Genomic DNA, 19,591 nt, shown 5'->3' with positions numbered 1-19,591 from the left:
AGGCCACTCAGAACAAACATTAAGAAATACTTAGTTGATAGAAACAGATTCAGGAGCTCAGGGTTTCTGATGATCTTGTTTTTGAAATGAAATACACATTAGGAATTGAAAAGGACTTAAAATAATTGCTCACTATAGCTGCTAAACTCATCTGTCAGGGCTGTTGTGGCATTTTAATTCAAGACAGGTGAGGGTGAGCTGGACTGTGTTCCCCAGGCTTAGCAAAGCCTGAGAATCACTGTGATGCCCAAGGTGACAAGAAGCAGTGATAACACATTCATGCATGATAATACCCTACCAAAGTATTGTATTTGAAATGACACGAGCTGCTTTTTGGAAAAGGAAAAAGGAGTACTCTGAGCACAGTGACTATTCTGAGGTATGGGATGATTTCCTCAAAAGCAGCGGTGGGAGCTGCTGTCACTGAAGATGTATCAGTTCACAGAGACAGAAAGCTGACTGTTAGTTTGTAAGATTGATTCTGTTTTTTGAGTTCCCACAAGGCCCAAAGAGCAGACCTGCAACTGCTTTCAGGAGCCCTGAAGCTGCAGATGCTGCACTGCTGCAGTGGGGTTTGGAGGCAATCCTGCTCTGGCCACCACGGGCAGCTGGAGCTGTGACAGGCTCTGAGTGTCCCTCACCTGAGGTGATCAGCAGTGACTCACAGGAAGGCTCCCATGGGCAACAGCAATTCTCCCATCACTGCAAATGAACCACTGATGCACTTTTCTGGATGGGGGCCAGAGAGAAACTCGTACTCTCACAGGCTATAAATCTGATGTGGCAGTAGACAGGACAGGTGTGGGAAAGCTGCAGTCTGCGTTCCAAGCATGCAACCCTTCAGAATTTAACTATTTCTCAAAAAACAAAGGAGTTCAAGAGTTCAGCCTTCACATAACATATAATCTTTAAATCTCAGCAGCAAGACAATCACAACTGCAAAGCTTCTCTGTTTCAAAGAGTAGCCACTTCTACTTTAAACAGTACTTCAACATCAACTAATTTCAGACACTGAAGTTAACTTAATCCTTAAGAGCAGTCAGAACATTTACCTTCATCTGCAGTTCCTCTGGCTGGCCTAAGGCTTGATTTCCCTATCAGATTTTAGTCTGCTGATATGATAACCACAAATCTCAGCAGGCAAAAATCTTGATCACAACAACCTCATGTTGACTTCAGTAGCACCTGGATCTCACCCAGCACATAAACCTGTGTCAGTGCACATTAGATGGGAGCTGCTGGACAGACATCCCTGGGAGATGCCAAGTCTTCTAGACCACAGAGGATCAGGGCAGCATTCTTCTACCATCCTCCAAGAACAGGCTTCAAACTGGCAGATTGCTTTGCTCCCAAAGTCCATTTATAAATTAAGATCCCTGACAGTGCCCTCAAATTGTTATTATGACACCCCTTCTCTGCCTGATTTGGATGTAAGGAATCCCCCTTCCACTTCAAACCACTGTGATTCATGGGTGAAAGAACTCTGAATTGTTTTAATGGACCTGGTGATGACAGCCACAGTTAATATCATGGCTTGAGGTACCTTCTGTGCCCTCAGAGAAGATTCCTCATTTCTCTGTGGCCTAGAGAAACACACTGTGATAAACTCAATAATTCCTTTCACAAGGGATATCACACAACTTTAAGCAAGTGAACTTTCCACCAGCTGTTTCCATTTCTGGCCTGGAAACAGGTACTTGAAGATAAAATGCCTTTAGTCCTATTACTCTCTGATTCCTTTCTATTCTGTGTTTCATAGTCTGAACATACACTTTCTGAGTGTGTTTTCACCATAACCAACACATACTGGGAAACAAATACCACTCTTCTTAGCAAAAACAGTGGTTCATCACAGATTGGAATGGCAACATTTTGATTGGTACAACTGTTCTGAACTGAGTATTTGGTAGTGCATTGAAAATCAGACTGAAAAGTCAGAGCCACATGCACTCCAGTACCCCTTGCTGATAGCCAAGTTATTCCAAATCAGGCAGAACTGAAAAATGAAATAAGACTGGGTTTGTGTTTCTGTGGTCAGATGCATGTCAGGATTTTGCAAGTTCATTAAGGCCTTGAGTAATGGTAAGGCAGAACTTAAACTTCCTTTTAGCAAGGCCTATCTTAAGTCATCTCAGACTCCATGATGGGCAGGACATATCTACAAGGCAGTTCCTTTTCACTGATTTGTCACCATTTTAGATGGTTAGAAGTTCCAATCCACCAGAAAGTGGAACCTGCCTGTTCTTTATGGCCTCCATCACTACAGTCATGTTTCAGTGTATTGCAATGCTGACAAAATTAAGATAAATCTTTAGTTTCACTTGACAATTCAGCCCCACTGACCATTTCTTTTCTTCCCCGAAACTAACTTTAATAGATATTGTGGTCCTCCAGCTGAACTCACATTCAGGTCAACAAAAGTAAAATATGGACTATATGAAATATTTAGCATTGCCAGCTCTCCTGAGTGTTACACTAAGAACTTTCATGTTTCTCACGAGGCACCAAACAACCACCTGACCTTTGGTTGCTGCCAATGCATAAATCACAGACACAGTCAACTTAGAGGAAAATTCTTGGGCATTTCATTAACAGTGAAACTGAAATATCAATTAGTGATGGAATTTTAATGTTGCCTCTGGCAGGATCTGTGATATAACAGTGATTTTAAAGTCATTTCCTTAGCAATTTCCTTCCGAAGACTAGTCTATTTCCTGAACTTCATGATCACATAATGAGATTTGTCAACAAAATCACAAACAATGCTGTTTGCAAGAATGCTCTGGTCAAAGGTTGTGTTTGGTGAAGAAATTATGTCAGGAAACATGATGTCTATGTTAGCCATGCACACATAGTTGCATTGCTAACAGAGGCAATCCTGTTAGCAGCTACAATTGAGTTACATGTCTCACACAGGAATTTTACCAGATTTGCTCTCACATCACACACTGGCAAAAACTTCTTTAGTTCACCTACCTTGAAAAATCTCCCTTTGCTTCCTGTAAAACAAGGAAGAGAAATTAAAAATATATAATTAAAAATCGGGGGGGGGGAGGGGGAATAAGAAAAGGCTGTTCAAGATTTTCCATTTGCAAAATTCATTTAGCAGCAATTTCCTGTTGTAATTGATTCCTCATGCATTTTTTGGAACTGGTATCTAATATCAAGTGCCATGACACAGTGAGTTGGGCAGATTAACAAATGAAAGAGCTAATACAGGGCCAGATGATTCCTCATTCTGCTGTGGATACCTAAAATGCTATAGGAGATGCTACAGGAGATAATGCCAATAAATAAGAAATTTTGGATGCTACATTACTATAAAATCTCTGAAGTCTCAGTGGGTTTGCAATCTCTGAGACTGCAACTCCCCTGAAATTTTTACAAATATTCTGGCCATTTTCTAGCACCTAGACTTTCAAAAAGCTTGCTCACTGCCAGCTTTCAAGGAGATGCAAGACACAGGTTTCTCTAACTACTTGCTGGGTGTTTGGGGAAATATTTATCTCCCTTACTTGTACATCTAGATACTTGTATTTATTACCATCACAGCCTGATGCTAAAGGATTGGATAATGCTCCATTACAGTAGTTAGACTAGTCTTACTGCACACCTGGAGAATCCTCAAAATCTGGTGAGTGCCCCCTGCAATAGATTTAGCACACATTCTTCATTTTCCATTTACCACAGACAATATGCCTTTCATATGATTCATGCTAAAGCACCTCATTTGCCACCAGCTACACAGAAAGCACAGTGCAAGAATGTAATTTGTGCAGTGAGGGAGTTTCCAGAGCCAAAAGGACTGGGCTTTGTATTCAGGTCTTTTGTCTTTACATCCATTCATCTACCCTCAAAATCTGCCAGCCCACGTCCAGTGGTGTTTCAGTCCTGAGGCTGGGGTAAAGCTCAGAGCTCTGGTGGTACTTTAATTTGTTCTGGTAATAAAACAATTTGAAATAGGGCTGAATACTAAATCACCTGAGTTCTGACAGACCTTGACTTTCTTTCCATTTCCCTCTGAGTGAAATGAAGGGCAGACAAGCACTTCTCTGGTTCATAGGAAGGAGTCTTTGAGCATGCCATGATTACAGTTTAACACAGAACAAAGCCCAAAGGATATACTCTGGACTGCATGAGTATGTGCATACTGAATTTAAAAAACAATTTTGTAGGGTATATTCTTCACAATTGAGTGCTTTGACCTAAATGCTACAGCAAGAAGTAGAGCAAAATGCAGTATGATTCCTTTTGTTTTGCTTGGATCCTGTGATAAACACGGCTTGTAGTAGTTTCTGGTTACAGGCAGCAAAGGTGTGGCTTGTTTTGACTGTTTTCATTAAGTTACACATCAAACTACTACAGGAATAAGCATAACATCCTGTGTTTGTGGCAAGAAACAATCCCAGCAACAAGGGTTAGTTACAGTGGCAGCTCCGGGTCTGGCTGTACAATTACTAAGCACTAAGTTATTCACTAGGATGAGCAGACAATAGATTCATAACCCCACTGCTGCTCCTCACAATGAGCCCTTTGTTTGATGTGTATTCCCCCAACAGCCAATATGTGATTTCTATAATGTGCTACTAATTGAGTCCTCCATCCTGACTCTCTCACTCCATTCTTGTTGCATAAAATGATTTTAATGAAGGTTCAAATCCCTACACATTAATTGCTTCTTTAACATGGCAAGTGCTCTAAAAGTGCAGAGCATCATTATTTATTAGTGCAGTCTGATGAGCTGGTTTGACTGCTCACATGGCTCCTCATAGCTTCATGGCTGATGGGAAAAAAAATTAAAACTACAGACTGCAAGAGAGGGGAAACAAGGATCATCTGACAATTATGACTGAAGTGCTCCCACAGTCATGCTTCTAAAAATAGAACTATCACAAAACCCACCTCCACCACCCTGAAAAAGTTCCCTTCTGGGAACCAGACATTTACCAAATGCTGCTTGGTCATCTGCTCTCTGACCCTTTCCCTCTTCTTGAAGAGCACAACTTTGAAAGACAGCATTTTGAAACCATTCTGCCCACGTTGGAAAATACAGAAAGTTGCATATTTAGAAGCTTATGTAGCTCATCAGAGGACCAAGCCCCATTGGGAAAACAAATGCAAGTAAAGTCACTGGAGGAAAAACCCATTGCATATGGATTTCACCTAGGAATTTGCATTAATCACTGAGATTTTCTCTGGCTGTACATCAGACTCCACAATCTTGAATGTCTGTGCTGGTGCAAACATAACACATTTCTGTATGCAAAATGTTGAGCACTAGTACTTGCTCCCTGAGTGAGGAGGTCTAGTTTGAGAGCCTTCTGTACCCATTTTGGCAGAAACAATGAAAACTGCAAAGACATCTTTTTCCTGCAACTGGGGGGAACCCCTACACTTCCACAAGCCATTGTGGATTTGGTAAATCAAAAGATTTAATGCAGCATGAGGGAGTACCAAGTGAGAGAAGGAGGGTGCTTACCTGCAAGATGTATGCAGCCAGTTCAAACACCACTTCACTGTCAACCTCAATGAGTTCCTTGAAAGGTGAAGAAAACAAGAAAGAAAAAGTGAGTTGAGCTACTGTAAGAAAGACATACATCTCCCTCTGACTACTGCATGGTGAAGCATGCAGTGCCAGTTTTCTCCCTTGGCTAGGCTTCAAAGTATTCCCTGTGCTCCTGGAGACAAAAGGGAGGGAGAACCTGCCCACTCAGATATGGAAAAAGCCAAATATTCAGTGTAATGCATTGGTTAATGAAGCATAACTGGATGTGGCATGAAGGGATTCCTGGGGGAGGAGTGAGGAGAAGACAGGTGGAAGGGATAAGATCAGGGTACATTTTATTTTCTTGCATGGTTTAATGAAAAGCAGTCTAGGACATAGATTTTTTTGCCCCCATATGTGACCATGCTTTATCCCTGGCCCAGAGAAGTAAGGAATGAGAATTTGTCTTTGACTTACTGAGGTGGTATAAAAGCCCCCACTGGACTTCTCTGGCCCTTATAAAGGGTAATCTCACAGGAAAATGAACCATATTTGCTCTTGCAGGATTTGAGCCCTGGTTTTGGTCTTTTCACCCCCAAAACCACTGAGGCTGGGGGTGATTTGAGAATGAGCTGTGACAGCAAGTCTTTTGGCAGATCTTCCTTGCTCCATTTTATGGGATCCTGCCACCGATGAAAGCGATCTTGGAGGGTTTTAATTGAACACCACGGTCATATGAAAAACACTGATGGTGCCAACAGATCTTCTCAGGATTCCTCTGCTGTGCCTGAGACAGCAGTTATAGAACCAAGGGGTCCAGGCACTGCTCTGGAACGTGCACGATGCAGTCCAAGCATCAAAGATGCTTGAGATGGGAGGAATGAGCATTGCACTGGAGGCCAAGCATGCTATTGCTGACTCTCTGATCCCTGGATTTGGGATGCTAGTGGGCTTTTACTGAGATAATCTTTAGGTCTCTATTCTGCAACTACATTGTCTCCTATGGACATGGCCCAGTAAACTGGGTCACTGTTCAGCTCATTCCTGTAGTGGTTTTTCTGTTGTATTTATTTAAGCTGCTGTTTTTAATATTTTACTTCATCTGGCAAGAAATGAGTGATCTAAATATAGAACACTGCTGTGATCCATGCTCCAGCCAAGTTATGGCCACACCTCATTTACAAGCCACAATTGCTGCATTGGCTTGTCTCTGGCAAAATCAAAAACAAAGGGAACAAAACACAGGATCAGATCCAGGTGTCCTTGGCTTTCACCAGTGCCAGCTTTTTAAAATAAGTTCACCTCTTTCATAACAACTCCTTGGGGAGTGAAGAGCAGCTCTGCTACAGGCGATAAACACGCCTCTCCCCTCTCAGCTGAACTGCCTGAGTCACGCAGGCACCTGCACCAGTGATGAGCCTGTGCCAAGGGAAGTGGCTGGAGCAAGAGGTTGATTCAGCTGCAGGCAGGGCTGGGCTGGGGCTATCAGGCACATCCCATAAGGGGCAATGCAGAGCAGAGCCAGAGCACCTGGCCTTCCTCCTGTCTGGAAGCATCAGGCATGGCACGGACAAACCAGCCCATGCAACCATGTGTCCATGCTATGGCAAGTCTGTACTGGCAGGTGGAGTGGGCCAGAGCCCATTCTCTGCCCCAAAGGGCACATGGGGTGCAGTACAGCTCAAGATTAAACACTCACCCTCTCTCTCCCAGTCCCAGATGGGGTTTCCACAACTGTGTTGCCTATTTGGAACAGGTGTGCATCCTTGATCAGTGCTGAAGCACTGCCTGGGGCAGAGCTGGTTGGCACAGGCCAAAACCCACGCCAGAGCGTGCGAGTAATTAAACAGCCCGTCTGATCAAGGGACAGTGCCTGATGCCAAGCCCTGTCTGCTTTGGTAGTACAAATGTGGCTTGGCCTTTCTGGGCAAAAGCAGCTTGCTGGTCCTGTACAAGGGTTTGGGTGTGTGGGTTCACAAATGTCTCACTACTCAACAGGGTTGGTGAGTGGGGGCACTGGGCACAGCCAGAGGAGCACTGCACTCAACACAGGGTCAGCTGGCAACCCAGTGACCAGCAGCCCCAAACAGGCCTCAGTTTTATTCTTTCCCACACTGAGCAAGGGGATGTTTGAGGATGTGTGTCTGGAGAATCAACAGAGGAAGGTGTGAGGCACTAGCACAGTGTTAGGAACCACACTTATTTCATACACATTGGTCTTTTCTGGGCTGCAGGGGAGCCAGGGGTGGAGGTATCTGTGGGAAGTCCAAGGAGGAAACTTTTGGTGCAACAAGGAAGCTCTCAAGGTTTGGCAGCATGCGACATCACGTGCCAGCTGCAGGAATGACAAGCACTGGCTGTGCTCAGACACCAAGTTCCCAACACAACACAACATTCATTATAAGGAATCTGCCAGGCTGGGGTGCTTGCCCTGAGTCTTAGCAGACACTTTGCACCCAGCTTTCAAATTCAGTGCCTTTTCTAACAGCACAGCATGGCTTACTGTAACTAGAAGTCAAATGGAGAAGGATCTGGATAGGAGATTGGGACTTCAGCAGGGCTATTTTTGGATAGAGACACTCAGCTCTAATATGCAAAGTAATGGTTTCAGGAGAGGTCAGACTAAAATAGACCAACCTAAATCTGTAGGCACTTTGTTTTATTTATTTTGTTCTTCTTCTTATTAAGCTTTCTCCAAAAAAAGAACAACAGTGTAAGCTTTTCCTGGCAGCACTTCAAAAAGGAACTTTCCCCAGAAACCAAAACGTGATGCTCACTGAGCTTGTTGCTGGAGAGGGCTGACTAAGCACATCTAATTGCAGCCTTGCCGGAGAGCAAAGCACTGCACAGCTCAGCTCAGCAGCTCTGCCTAGTTCCTGGGCACTGAAAAAAAGGAATTTTCTGGCTTCTGCCCTGTGTTTTAGAAAATACAAAGTTAGTCCCTGCATTTTAGGACATATAAATGTCAAGTGAGGCTCCTGATTTGGTGTAATCTACTTGGCTTAGCAGGTCACAAACGTGCTGAGGGTTGTGGGATGGTGGAACACTCTCTCCCTGGCTACATCTGTCTTTTCCTACCACTTCCTCTCTGGCAGATGGAGGTGAGTCACAGACATGGCTCTGCCAGCACAGATGGAGGTAGGTGGGATCCTCCCAGGGAATCCCAGCTGCTGACAAACCTCTCCCAGTCTCAGGCATCCACCTGGCTGAGCCTGCACACTGCCAATCTCCACCTCAGTGTGGTCTGGGGCTGGTTGGTTTTCCAGACCTTGCCTTGTACAGCTGGATTGTGGCATGAGAGGCATCGGCTCCATGGCTCTGCTGTGGGCAGCCCTCCAAGCTGAGGATGTGCAATTGATGTGAGATTGTTATCTCTGCACAGAAAGTGCCTTGCAAGGGGCTGCTCTGAGCTGCAGGGCCAGGGACAGCAGCCTGGCCTTTCAGGAGTGCACCAGGGAGGGCAATTACTCACATAAAAAACATTTCTCAGTGCATGGCTTCTTCCTCTGCATATCCACAGACACCTTTACCCCACTCCCACCGAAACCCACAAACTCCTCCTGTCTCCCAAATCTGAGGTCACTTGGCTTGTTCAGCCTGGAGAACAGGCTGAAGGGAGACCTCATGGTGATCTGCAACATCCTCTCCAGGGGAAGTGGAGGGGCAGGCACTGAACTCCTGTGTGGTGAACACTGACAGGCTGAGGGAATGATATGAAACTAACACATGGCTGATATCAGGAAAAGCTTCTTCACCCACAGGCTGGCTGGGCACTGGACCAGGCTCCCAGGGCAGTGGTCACAGCACAGAGTTCAAGATGCGTTTGGATCACACTCTCAGGAACAGGGAGCGATTCCTGGGCTTTACGTGTGCAGATCCAAGATCAGGACTCGCCGATCCTTGCGGTTCCCTTTCGGCCGAGGCCGTTCCATCCTTCCCGCTCCCGCTCTCCCCTCAGGCCCCGCTGCCCCGGCCCGGAGATGGCGCCCGCGCCGCGCTGCCGCCCTCTGCGGGCCGAAACCCTCACGGCAACCGCTCGGCCCGGAGCGCGTTTTAACACAAAACTAGATATTCTCTTCTAAATACAAGCCGGCTCATAACTTTAGCAGCGCAGATTCCCTCCTGCCAGCCACAAGAGTTACTTGCAGGGCCGTTTTACCCCAGAACCGCTCTCTGAGAGGAAAACTGCTGCCAAGGGCGGTGGCAGCTGGAGACAGAGGAACGAGGGAATGCGCGAGGAGAAAAAAGAGGAGAGGAAGGTTGTATCTGGAAGTCCAGCTGTGATCAGTGTAAATTTTGGGGCAGGGAATGTAGATCCAGGTGTTTCAGCCCACTCTGGTGCCACCTCGAGCTCCCCAAATCCTCACCTTGTAGATGCAGGACTTGGCGTTCAAGAAAAACAGCTCGATGGTGGCATTGTCCTTCAGATAGGAGATGCTTTCAATGTAGAACCTGGAAGGGAAAGCGAGAGGGGTGAGACACGAGGGAACTAGGGCAAAACACGGCCATGCAGTTAATAAATGAAAAATGTGGTCAATGGAGTCATGATGAATGTACTAAAAATGAAATTTCTTCCCTAATTGCAGACTGAGGTGGTAAAGGAGGCTCATGAACACTCCAAGATGTGACCAGGCGCCACCACTGCAGCCATACCAAAGGAACTGGATCATCAAGTGAATTATTTAGGTTCTAAATAATCCTTTGTTTTGTTTTTACACTTAAACCTTTATTCTGTTTTTTTGTAAGTTTCACCTTTGTTTGCCATCACATTTCACCCTTTGTTCATCACTTCTTTACCCTGTGCTGTTTGTTCTGTGCTGTTAACCTGCATTTTGTAAAATATTCATCTACAGAAATGCACTTCTGGGTTCCTTCCCTGTCCCCTTCATGTCTGCACAAAGCAAATTTTATAAAGGGTTCTTTACATACTGTATCTATGGTTTTGTAGTAAGGCAGTAGTTACTAACCTTGCACAGTTTACCAGTATCATGAATAACAATGTTAGGGATGACAGGGAATGATCATAATCTAATTTTTTTTGAGCTGGAGTGACTTCTCAGGTATCAGTGTCAGTAAAACCCACTCGTTTGCATTGGCTGATTGCCCCAAATATTTTCAATTATGTTGAAAGCCCATGATATATATGAATTTATTCAGTACTCTATGTCCTGCCTGCTCTGAAGGTCTGATAAACTTTGAGAGAGCTTTGTGAGAATTGACTCCTGTCCTTAATTCTGCCTCGAGATCTTTTTTGGGGGGAAAAATGCTCTGGATACCATCAATATTAATGACTGCTGATCCCATAGAGGTCTGTTGTGTATTCCTGTGGTAACAGAGAAAGCCTGGATATGTTCAGTGAATGTTAAGGTGAATTTTGCATTTACTTAGTGCTTTAGGTGAGGTAAAATAAATAGATCTGTCTGCTGATGTTATTTGGTAGTGATCTTCAAGTTGCAGTGCAGTGACAGCAATGTTCCTTCCTGCTATCGTGCCTTGTCAGAGGCAATTAGAATAGGGAAGGTGCCAGGGAAATGGTGTCTGCACCATTTAAAAAACCCAAATTCCTTAGAAATCTGGGTTGACATGCAGGATCCAGTTACAGAGAAGCCCCATTCCCTGACCCTGCTGTCTGGGAGCAGACAGACCTGTGGACACTCCTGAGGCTTCACACAAGTGCTGAAAGGATTGTCCACATCCAGCTATTTGCAAAGGCCAGGACCTTAAATGTAACCTTCTTAGGGCAAAGGTCAAAGCTTTGTAGTGCTCCTAAGTGTCTTCTGAAGGCTCTTCAAAACACTTTATTTCCTGACAGGCAAAATCAATTCCTTGCTTATTAGAGAGAGAGAAACATTTTGTTAATCTGCTGAAGGGTTCCTGTCTGTATCACCTTTCCTTCTCCCTTCAGAAGAGAAACAAAAACAAAACCTGAGTAAAATAAAATAAATCCCAAGAAAATGCTAACAACCAATCAAACCTACAAAACACCAAAACCATTTGAATGTAGTGATGATGAAACACAAAGATTAAATGTTTTCTTTTTTTTTTTTTTTTTTTTTTCTGGTTTTCCCTGTTTCACCTCCTGTCCTTAAAATGGCCTCATATTTTATTTTTTTAATGAAAAATATACTTGGCTTTAGAAATGCAAAAAATTGAGGCACTAAAAAAGAAACCTTACTAGATCTGTTCTCTGAGTGCAGCTGGCTTCCCATCTGCTGAATTCATGGAGAATAATGGCAATTTTACACATTCTGTGGTTCTTGAACAACTTTCTCTTCTTATCACTGCTATCAGTGCTCTCTGAGTTATGATGGTTGATTTTCTTATTCCAAGGTTAGAAGAAAACAAGAACATTTTTTTCCATTTTGAATTCCAATGAAGGTTAGCCAAAAACCTTTTTCTTTCACCAGCTGAAATGCACCCATTCTCATCATCACTAGAGGGCAATATTGCATTTCTTAAGGCTGCAGGGAGATTTCCCAAGGCTTTTCACAAGGACATAGTTTTCTGTACAAAATTAAGTCTCTGGGAGCACAGAGCCTGCACATGATACTTCATCTCACAAAGAAGACCCAATTCTCAAGTGATCTCCAGAGTGAAAAGAAAGCTGGGGAGCTACTGGCTCTCACACATGCACCCAGACAAATGTGGAACATGTGCACCAGGAAAATGGGGCTGCTTAAAAGAAAACAGATTTGCAAAGGGAACTCTTGTGGGATTTTCTGTGTGGTAAGCTCAGAAAACCTGAACTGGAGTATATTACCCTGAATTCACAGTTGGTGTGGTTGAATTGAATTCACAAAAAGGGCAGTGAAATACACTTCTTTTTTGCAGTTATGGCTAGTTTATGTTACATCTCCTCCTGTTTCCATGTTTCAAGAACACAGTGAAGGAACCCACACTTTGCAATGACCAATGTCAATGACTAAGGACACAGGCAGGAGCATCCAGCTGCTAAGGCAATGAACCAAGCAAACAAAAATCTGGGTTGAATTCCCAACTCGGACACAGGTTTCCTTTGTGACCTTCAGAAAATCATTTTGCTGCTTGGGCTGTTGAGCTGTTGAGAAAATCCCCCTCCCTTCTCTGCCCCCCTCTGTTTTGCCTGTTAAGCTTAGGAGCCTTTCAAGGCATGTTTCATGATCATCAGTTTTGAGAGGCAGCTCTCAGATTTCTGTTGAGGACTCCCCAGAGAGCAGCATTCCTTTATGTGATATGCAGCTGATGTGTATGGGACATAATGGATAGGCTGGACGGGAAACAGGCAGTAGAATGTGTCCAAGACCTCTGCTCCACTACCTGCATCTCTTGCAATACACTTAGCAAATAGTTTTGCCTCCAGCAGCTCCTATAAGAGGTTCCATGATAGCCAGCAACTGTGCCTGTGAGAAATTAGCTGCCTGCAGGAAGGGGAAGCACCCCATGAGACTTGGTGAGTGTAAAACCAAAGGAATAATTTTTGAGAAAATTTAAAAGATCAGCCAATGTTAATCTATTTCTGCATTTCTCCTCCCTCCCCACCCCCAGTAACTTGTAATTCATCAAGTACATTTTCTAAGCATTAATTAAATAGACCAGTGAATATTATGCTGGGTAATGAACACAAAGTGCCTATCTTGACTGCTTCCTCTCAGCAGCAGGGAAATAATAATGAGTACTGCAGAAGGTGTCTTGGAAGACTTCAGAAGCTGCTGCATCTGAAACATTTAAGGCTGTTTAGCTGTGAGGATGTGTCTGTTCTGATCAGATTGCTCTCTATTAGGCATTGGTTAACTGATAGCTTTCTCTGAGGCAGCTCCAGCCCCCTCATGCCATGTGAATGGCACTTCCCATCGTGAGCAGCCAAGCACAGACTCACAATGGTGCTTGTGGAAACTCCTGCTCGTTGGGTGAGGGAAACTGGTACTACCACAATTTCTCCTTTGTATCACACACAGCCCACCCACCTCTGACTCATGGCTCAGAGAAATGCCTGACTGGGTCCTGGACTCATCAGTTTGGTAAGTGGTTTGTCAGGAGATGGAGAATCCCTTACTGCTGCTGCTGGTCTCATCTGTGAACTCAGGTGTGTGTGTGCTCAGTTGGGCAAATTTAGCTGTGTTGGGAAGGTGTTTGAGCACTAGTGCTCTTTCCTTGCAGTGGGAATAGAAAAATTTCTGGACTGCCTAGCACATGAGCTGATGGGGTGCTTGAGTGTACAGTGGGGGAAAAAATGAGCAGCACTCCTGGTCTCTATACACCAAAAGAAACTGTCAAATACAAAATATTTAGCATTGCTTCTAACATTCAGCCCTAGACATATCCTGTCAGCCTGAACTTGGCCATCTATCACCTAGCAGGGACCAGGCTCTCTGCTGTCAAGTTGCTGACTAGGCAGATAGACTGTCATAGCATTTGAGAGCACAGGCCCATGTGTTTTCTTCCAAGCAGAGCCTGACAAACAGTAAAAATATTTCACTGTGATCTTCAACACAATGGTATTTCAAAACATGACCACGGCAAATGGATATCTTGTCTACTTCAGGTGTGTGTCTTTCCTGGGGCAGTGATACCATCCTCATTCTTTACCATCTCTTGGTGAGCTAGTTAATCCAAAAGACTTCTATCCATGTCTTTCCCAACTGGCTGACTCTGATCTGGTTGGGATGCAGGACAGAGCTGTCAGCAGACCTTAGATACCCTGTCAATGGACTACCCCTTATTCCATTATTACAAGAGAATGGGTAAAGGAGAACACCCCTTTTCTGCCTCATCCATCCTGGGGTCTGGCTCATTATCCCTCACCATGTCATTCAGAACCTTGAAGGATAATTTGAAAAATATGAGGCCATTTGCTAACCAGAAAAAGAAAAATTGTATGTGTCAGTATAATGGACTTAAATGTAGATGCCATTATGTCCAGTGTCTCATGCTAAATGAGTATTCTGAGCAGCACAGCTCCTTTTATGTTCCAGCCCTGTTTGCTAATAGTCATGGGTGCACACTTTTATGTGCTGGCACTTAAAAGCAGACAAAGCTTATGCTAAATAGTTGGCCTGTTAAGTAATCAGTCAGGAATGAAAATCAGCTAAAAAGCTCAGTTTACCTCCCTTTCTGCAATAATTTTGCTTTGGATCCCATGTCTTGTCTCCAGTGCCTGTGCCATGCTCAGGCCCACCTCTTCTAGACCTGGGATTGGTATGCAGGAGACAGGAGACAGCAAGAGAGACCTGTGTCAACTTTTACCTCATTGCAGGGGAAGCCATAACACTGGAGGTGAGTTTGATTCCAGAAATACAGGGAATTGCAGCTAACAAAGCAAAAAGCTGTGGATGTTGTGTTTAACCTGAGCCTGTCCTCTCTCTCACCAGCTGCACTATACTATGAAGTTGTCTGCATCTTTACCTACAGTCAATCCATTTTTTTCTTGGCATTTCTAAGATGTTGGCCCGTTGAATCCCTGGAAAACTATGTGCTTTTGGGATGTTTGCTCATTCCTATGCCTCTTCTCCATGTACAAAATACATAGAAATCTACTTTGGAATATATAGGCACCAACTCTATCTCCTTTAGACTGTATATCCTGGGAATCCTTGCAAAATACCAAGTGCTCTAGTATGAACATAGAGAAGGAAGGAATCAAGGTGGCAGTGCAGGTATTCCTCCCTCATATTTGGTTACAGCATCATGCAAAGGCACTGACCTGAGTATAGTAGGTCCTCTACCTCCTACCCACATGGGAACTCAGCCTGCACAACTATAAAAGCAGCAACCCAGCTCAACATAGTCTGTAAACTGCTCTACTACTGCAATGTCCCCTGGAGCTTATCTTGGCTTGCAAGAGCAGTGCATCTCTGTACAAAAAGATATGATTTTGTACAAAGCTATTGCAGATTCTCTTGGCTTTGAGTGATGTGCTTATCTGTCCCAAATGTGAGGTGAGGGCAGTGACTGGATCACAGCAGCACACTGCCTTTCTCTTCTTTTCCCTCAGTCACCAGGGGAATTGCCATTCAATCTCCTGGGCAGCAGCACAGCCCTTTCCTGTTCTTTGGTCACTGCCAAGAATCACATCTTGGCAATTAGAGGTAACTCGCTGGGTGCATTGTCTTGCATAACAACATCTGTCAGCATCTAGAGAACATCTTTTACATGAGAATTTTGGACCATTTTAAGGATAGAAAATCTCTCCAGCTATCCCATGTGTTGTCAGCAGCACATGAAGGTATGATTTATCTGTCAAAGCTGGTATGAGGGTCACTTATTTACTAACTCAGCCCTTGGTTAATGCAATGGTGACGGGACCCCCAGAGATGACAGCCCATCACACCCACTGGTGTAAGGAATGAATACACAAATCACAGTGAAAACAGAAACAATGTGTGCATGACTTTGACCCAGTTCAAGAATCTGTGTGCAGGCACTGACACAGCTACTGCAGCTTGATCCAAATTAGCTACAAATCCTACACTGACAGAATCCATCATTTCTGCATGGTACCTATCATGCAGTCTAAGTGCTTCCCAAAATTAGACAAGACAATGCTGCCAGCATCAACACATTCAAAATGTGTCTCAAAACAACAAATTTCCAGAATTCTGCTTTTTTTTCTGCCCCCTTGGGTGGCTGAATGGAAAGAAAAAACAACTTATCCCCTTCTCTCAATACGGCTCACTTATACAAATATATTCCTAGTTAAGCAGAAAACAGAAATGATGTTATGGGACTCAAGAGCCAGACTGCTATTAAGATGTGTGTGTAATGGATGGCTTAGCTCAGAGCTGTGTGCTAAGTAGCAGAGCCCCATTAGTTCCCTTCCTCAAGCAAAGGTCGCTTTTCACACAAGTAAATCTTCTGACTGGACAGAAGTTTCTCATATCTCTAAAGAGACTCTGAGGAGCACAGCCTCCCCTCAGGCAATTTATTACACCTTCCCCCGGGTGAACAGAGCAGGGGGCCACCCTGGGAAGGCTGCAATAAATTGTCTGCAGGGAGCCTTGTCTTCCAGCACAAACAAGGTCTGAGTGGCTGTATTTATACTGTGGCTGGCTGGGAGGAGGTTTGCAGGGGCTGCTGGCTTTTGGGATCTTTCTGCTCAGCATACACACAGCTGGTGCACACCAGCCAGCAGAACACATGCTGTGCAAAGAGATCTGGGCTATGGCACAGACTTTATAGACAGAGCAGCTCACAGGAGACCCTGAAAGCAGCTTGGTGGAACTGGCTTGATTATGTGGGTTCAGTATTCTGGTTTTTTGCTATTATTGCTACAGCATCCCACAGCAGTGCACAGAGATGTACAGCTATAATGTCAGCAGGAGATGGTCTTTGTCTCCTGTTACATGTAGCACAAATTCAGGGCGTTTCTGGCTCAGTAATGGTACTGACAGTGGGTGAGGGAGACAGCACAGCTGCAAGGAGCTCTGGGAAGAGACAGCTAGCCAGGAGAATGTGGATGGAGCATCATAATGTGCTGAAACATCTCAGGGCAGTTCCCTGAGCCCTCCTGGGATGATCAAGCTCCATGGCAAACTGGGGTCTGGCAATGCCCTCCTTGCAGTGCAGAGGGGTCTGCACAGGATGAAGGAAGAGCAGAGGAGTAGAGCAATTTGTGGATATGTAATTTTGCCCCAGCAACTTCTCCTGGGTGGTAACAGGTGTAATGAAGCTTGGGTAAGAGCAAATTCTGCCACTTTCCTTCCTTCCTTCCCCCTGGCTGAAAATTGAATGTATCAGATAATCTGTTCATACATTTCCTCCAGACTCTATAAACCCAAATTTCACAGCATGGGGAAGAAAGAGAGCTGTCTGCTTCTTCTGTCTCCTCAGAGGGGAGAGACAGGAACTGGTGATTCCCACATTCCCTGCCTGGTGGGGAAAACTGTGGATGGAGAAACACAACCTATTATATGTAAGAGAAATAAATTGCTGAGGTTAATTTAGTATGGTTCTATGAGAAATAAATTGCTGAGGTTAATTTAGTATGGTTCTATTCAGCTCTTCCTGCCAAGGCAGGCTGCTGTCATCACAATCCCAATCTATTTTCTTGGACTGAAGCAAAGCTGAGTGAATATGTGAGTGGCATACACAGCCATGGTGGGCTGGAATCCCATGTTAGTCAGCTAGGGAAGCTGGGAGCAGGATGCTCTGAATCTGCACCCCATAAGTGTCTCTGGCCCTGAGTGAGGCAGAAATGCATTTCAGTGACAAGTTCTAAGGTCCAACTAGCCCTGTGAAGAATAACTCTCTTTTCCTTCTCAGGTCAACTGTTTTCAAATGGCCTCTGGCTTCTTTCTCTGTTAGCACTAGTCCTTTTCTAATGGAATACAGGTTTAAAGATGCCTATAAAAAAGGGCTGAAAGACTAAAATTAGCCTAAGACCTCATTAACAGCTGAAATCTGGTCCAATTGCATTTAGATAGCTGGGTGAAACCATGTAGATAGGAAACATTTCCTCAACCCTGGCTGTGCCAACCTGCTTGAAATAATAATTTTAGATATATAGACTTGATAGGACAGAGGGATGCATCAGGTGAATATGCCTACATCTGAGCAGGGGTCTGAGGTCGAGAAGAGACATAGGTTTTTAAGCATGCAACTTGTTGAATTCCAAAGCAGTCATCTTTGGATGAGTCAGATGAAATATGTCAGATGAATTGTTCCTGAAAGGTGCCTATTTCTTTCCAGTGGCTATACAGGGAGGCTGCACTAATTAGCCATGACATAGAGTCTGCCAGGTAAAGATCTCAGCTCTGGTGTGGTGCATCTCATCTCACACTGCCCACCTGCCCCACCTGCCTCAGACCTGGACCACTGCCAGTGCACACAGAGCTATGTTCCCTCAGGTTAACGGGGGAGCACAGACACCCATGAGCTTTGAATGAGCTTCAGTCCCAGTCTCTATTTAGGGCATTTTTGTTCTGTAGTAACTGTGGTAACCTGGCAAAATGTCTGGCCTCAATATTGAAAGTCCTGAGCCCCCCACAGCTCCCATGCTGACTTCAGCCTAGCCAGTAGATATGAACACATGCCAGATGTTGCTGAACACAGGCATTCCTTTGTAGGAATACTGCCAGCCCATAGATACTTACTCTGCCCCACAGTGTGTATTTGAGTATTGAGGATTTATTTCACATTTTGTTCCATGCCTTTCTGAAAGAAAAGCCTTTCCATGTGAGATATATTCTGATTTAGTGTGATGACTTCTGCAGTGAGTTGTCACTGTTTAGCTGGTGGAGTTGCCCTGAGAACAAATATATTAATACCTGGGAAAAGATCCACCAGTGGAGTGAATTTTATTTGCTAAGCTTGTTCATAAAAATTAACAGCATGACAAACATACAGAAGATAAAGAGATCAGACCCATGCTGGTGATTCCTTTGATAAGGATTGCTAATCTCACATGGCCATTGTTTGAGGATGCAAACTCACTGCAGAGCCTGGCCAGCTTTGCTTTCCACGAACAAACAGCATGTCTGTGCTCTGGTTCTCTCTCATAACAAAGCTTTACACAAAAGGAGTAACTTTGCCTTCTTTCTGTGTGTATGAATCTGAGCAAAATGCTTTCCTCCCAGCCAAAAGGATGCATCTGTATCTGAACCTCTGCAATCTCTATTTACCTCTGATGCTCAGGACTCCACGCTGTACTTAGGTTCCTGCACTTTATCCCAAAGCTCACAGTGTGAGGTACATTTTCTTTGTTCCCTTCTTGCCTCAAAACACCTCTGTAAAATCAACTAATCAGGCAATCCCACCTTTCTTCACTCCCACCCTTTGCTTCACCACTTCAGTGGTGACTCTCATCTAACTTGCAAACCCTCTAAGGCAGGGAATTAATCTCACCAACAACCAAGCAACCAGGGCTATAGAAACCCATCCAGGGAAGCTAAATCTAAGGTGAGAACTAATATCACTCCCATTCTGTTGCCCAACATCCCTCCTCCCCTGCAAGACACTTGGCACTCCCTGTTGCTTTCATGTGTGTCTTTAGAGCTATGTAAACAGATATTAGCAGAGTCTTATAAAATAATATTGCACAATAGCCCTGGGGCAGTTCACAGGTGCCCAAGAGTTCTGATTGCTTCCTAGATTCCTGTGTTGATCTCAGTGGAAAGCTTTCATTGAAGCACT

General features: G+C 44.4%; 1 protein-coding gene across 9 annotated transcripts in view; it reads right to left on the bottom strand.

Moving 5' to 3' along the window:
* Nucleotides 1-19,591, bottom strand: part of FRMD4A (FERM domain containing 4A) — a 353,071-nt gene that overhangs the window by 62,500 nt on the left and 270,980 nt on the right. For all 9 annotated transcript variants that reach the window (XM_079304345.1, XM_079304340.1, XM_079304339.1 and 6 more), the window contains exons 5-7: nt 9,853-9,937; nt 5,480-5,536; nt 2,977-2,999 (exon numbers count right to left, since the gene is read on the bottom strand). In XM_079304345.1, coding sequence (XP_079160471.1) covers nt 2,977-2,999; nt 5,480-5,536; nt 9,853-9,937 — 165 coding nt within the window. The remainder of the gene's footprint in view (nt 1-2,976; nt 3,000-5,479; nt 5,537-9,852; nt 9,938-19,591) is intronic.

The sequence above is a fragment of the Erithacus rubecula genome (genome assembly GCF_903797595.1).
Source record: "Erithacus rubecula genome assembly, chromosome: 4".
Classification (NCBI taxonomy): domain Eukaryota; kingdom Metazoa; phylum Chordata; class Aves; order Passeriformes; family Muscicapidae; genus Erithacus; species Erithacus rubecula.
This window is presented reverse-complemented; position numbering and strand designations above follow the sequence as displayed.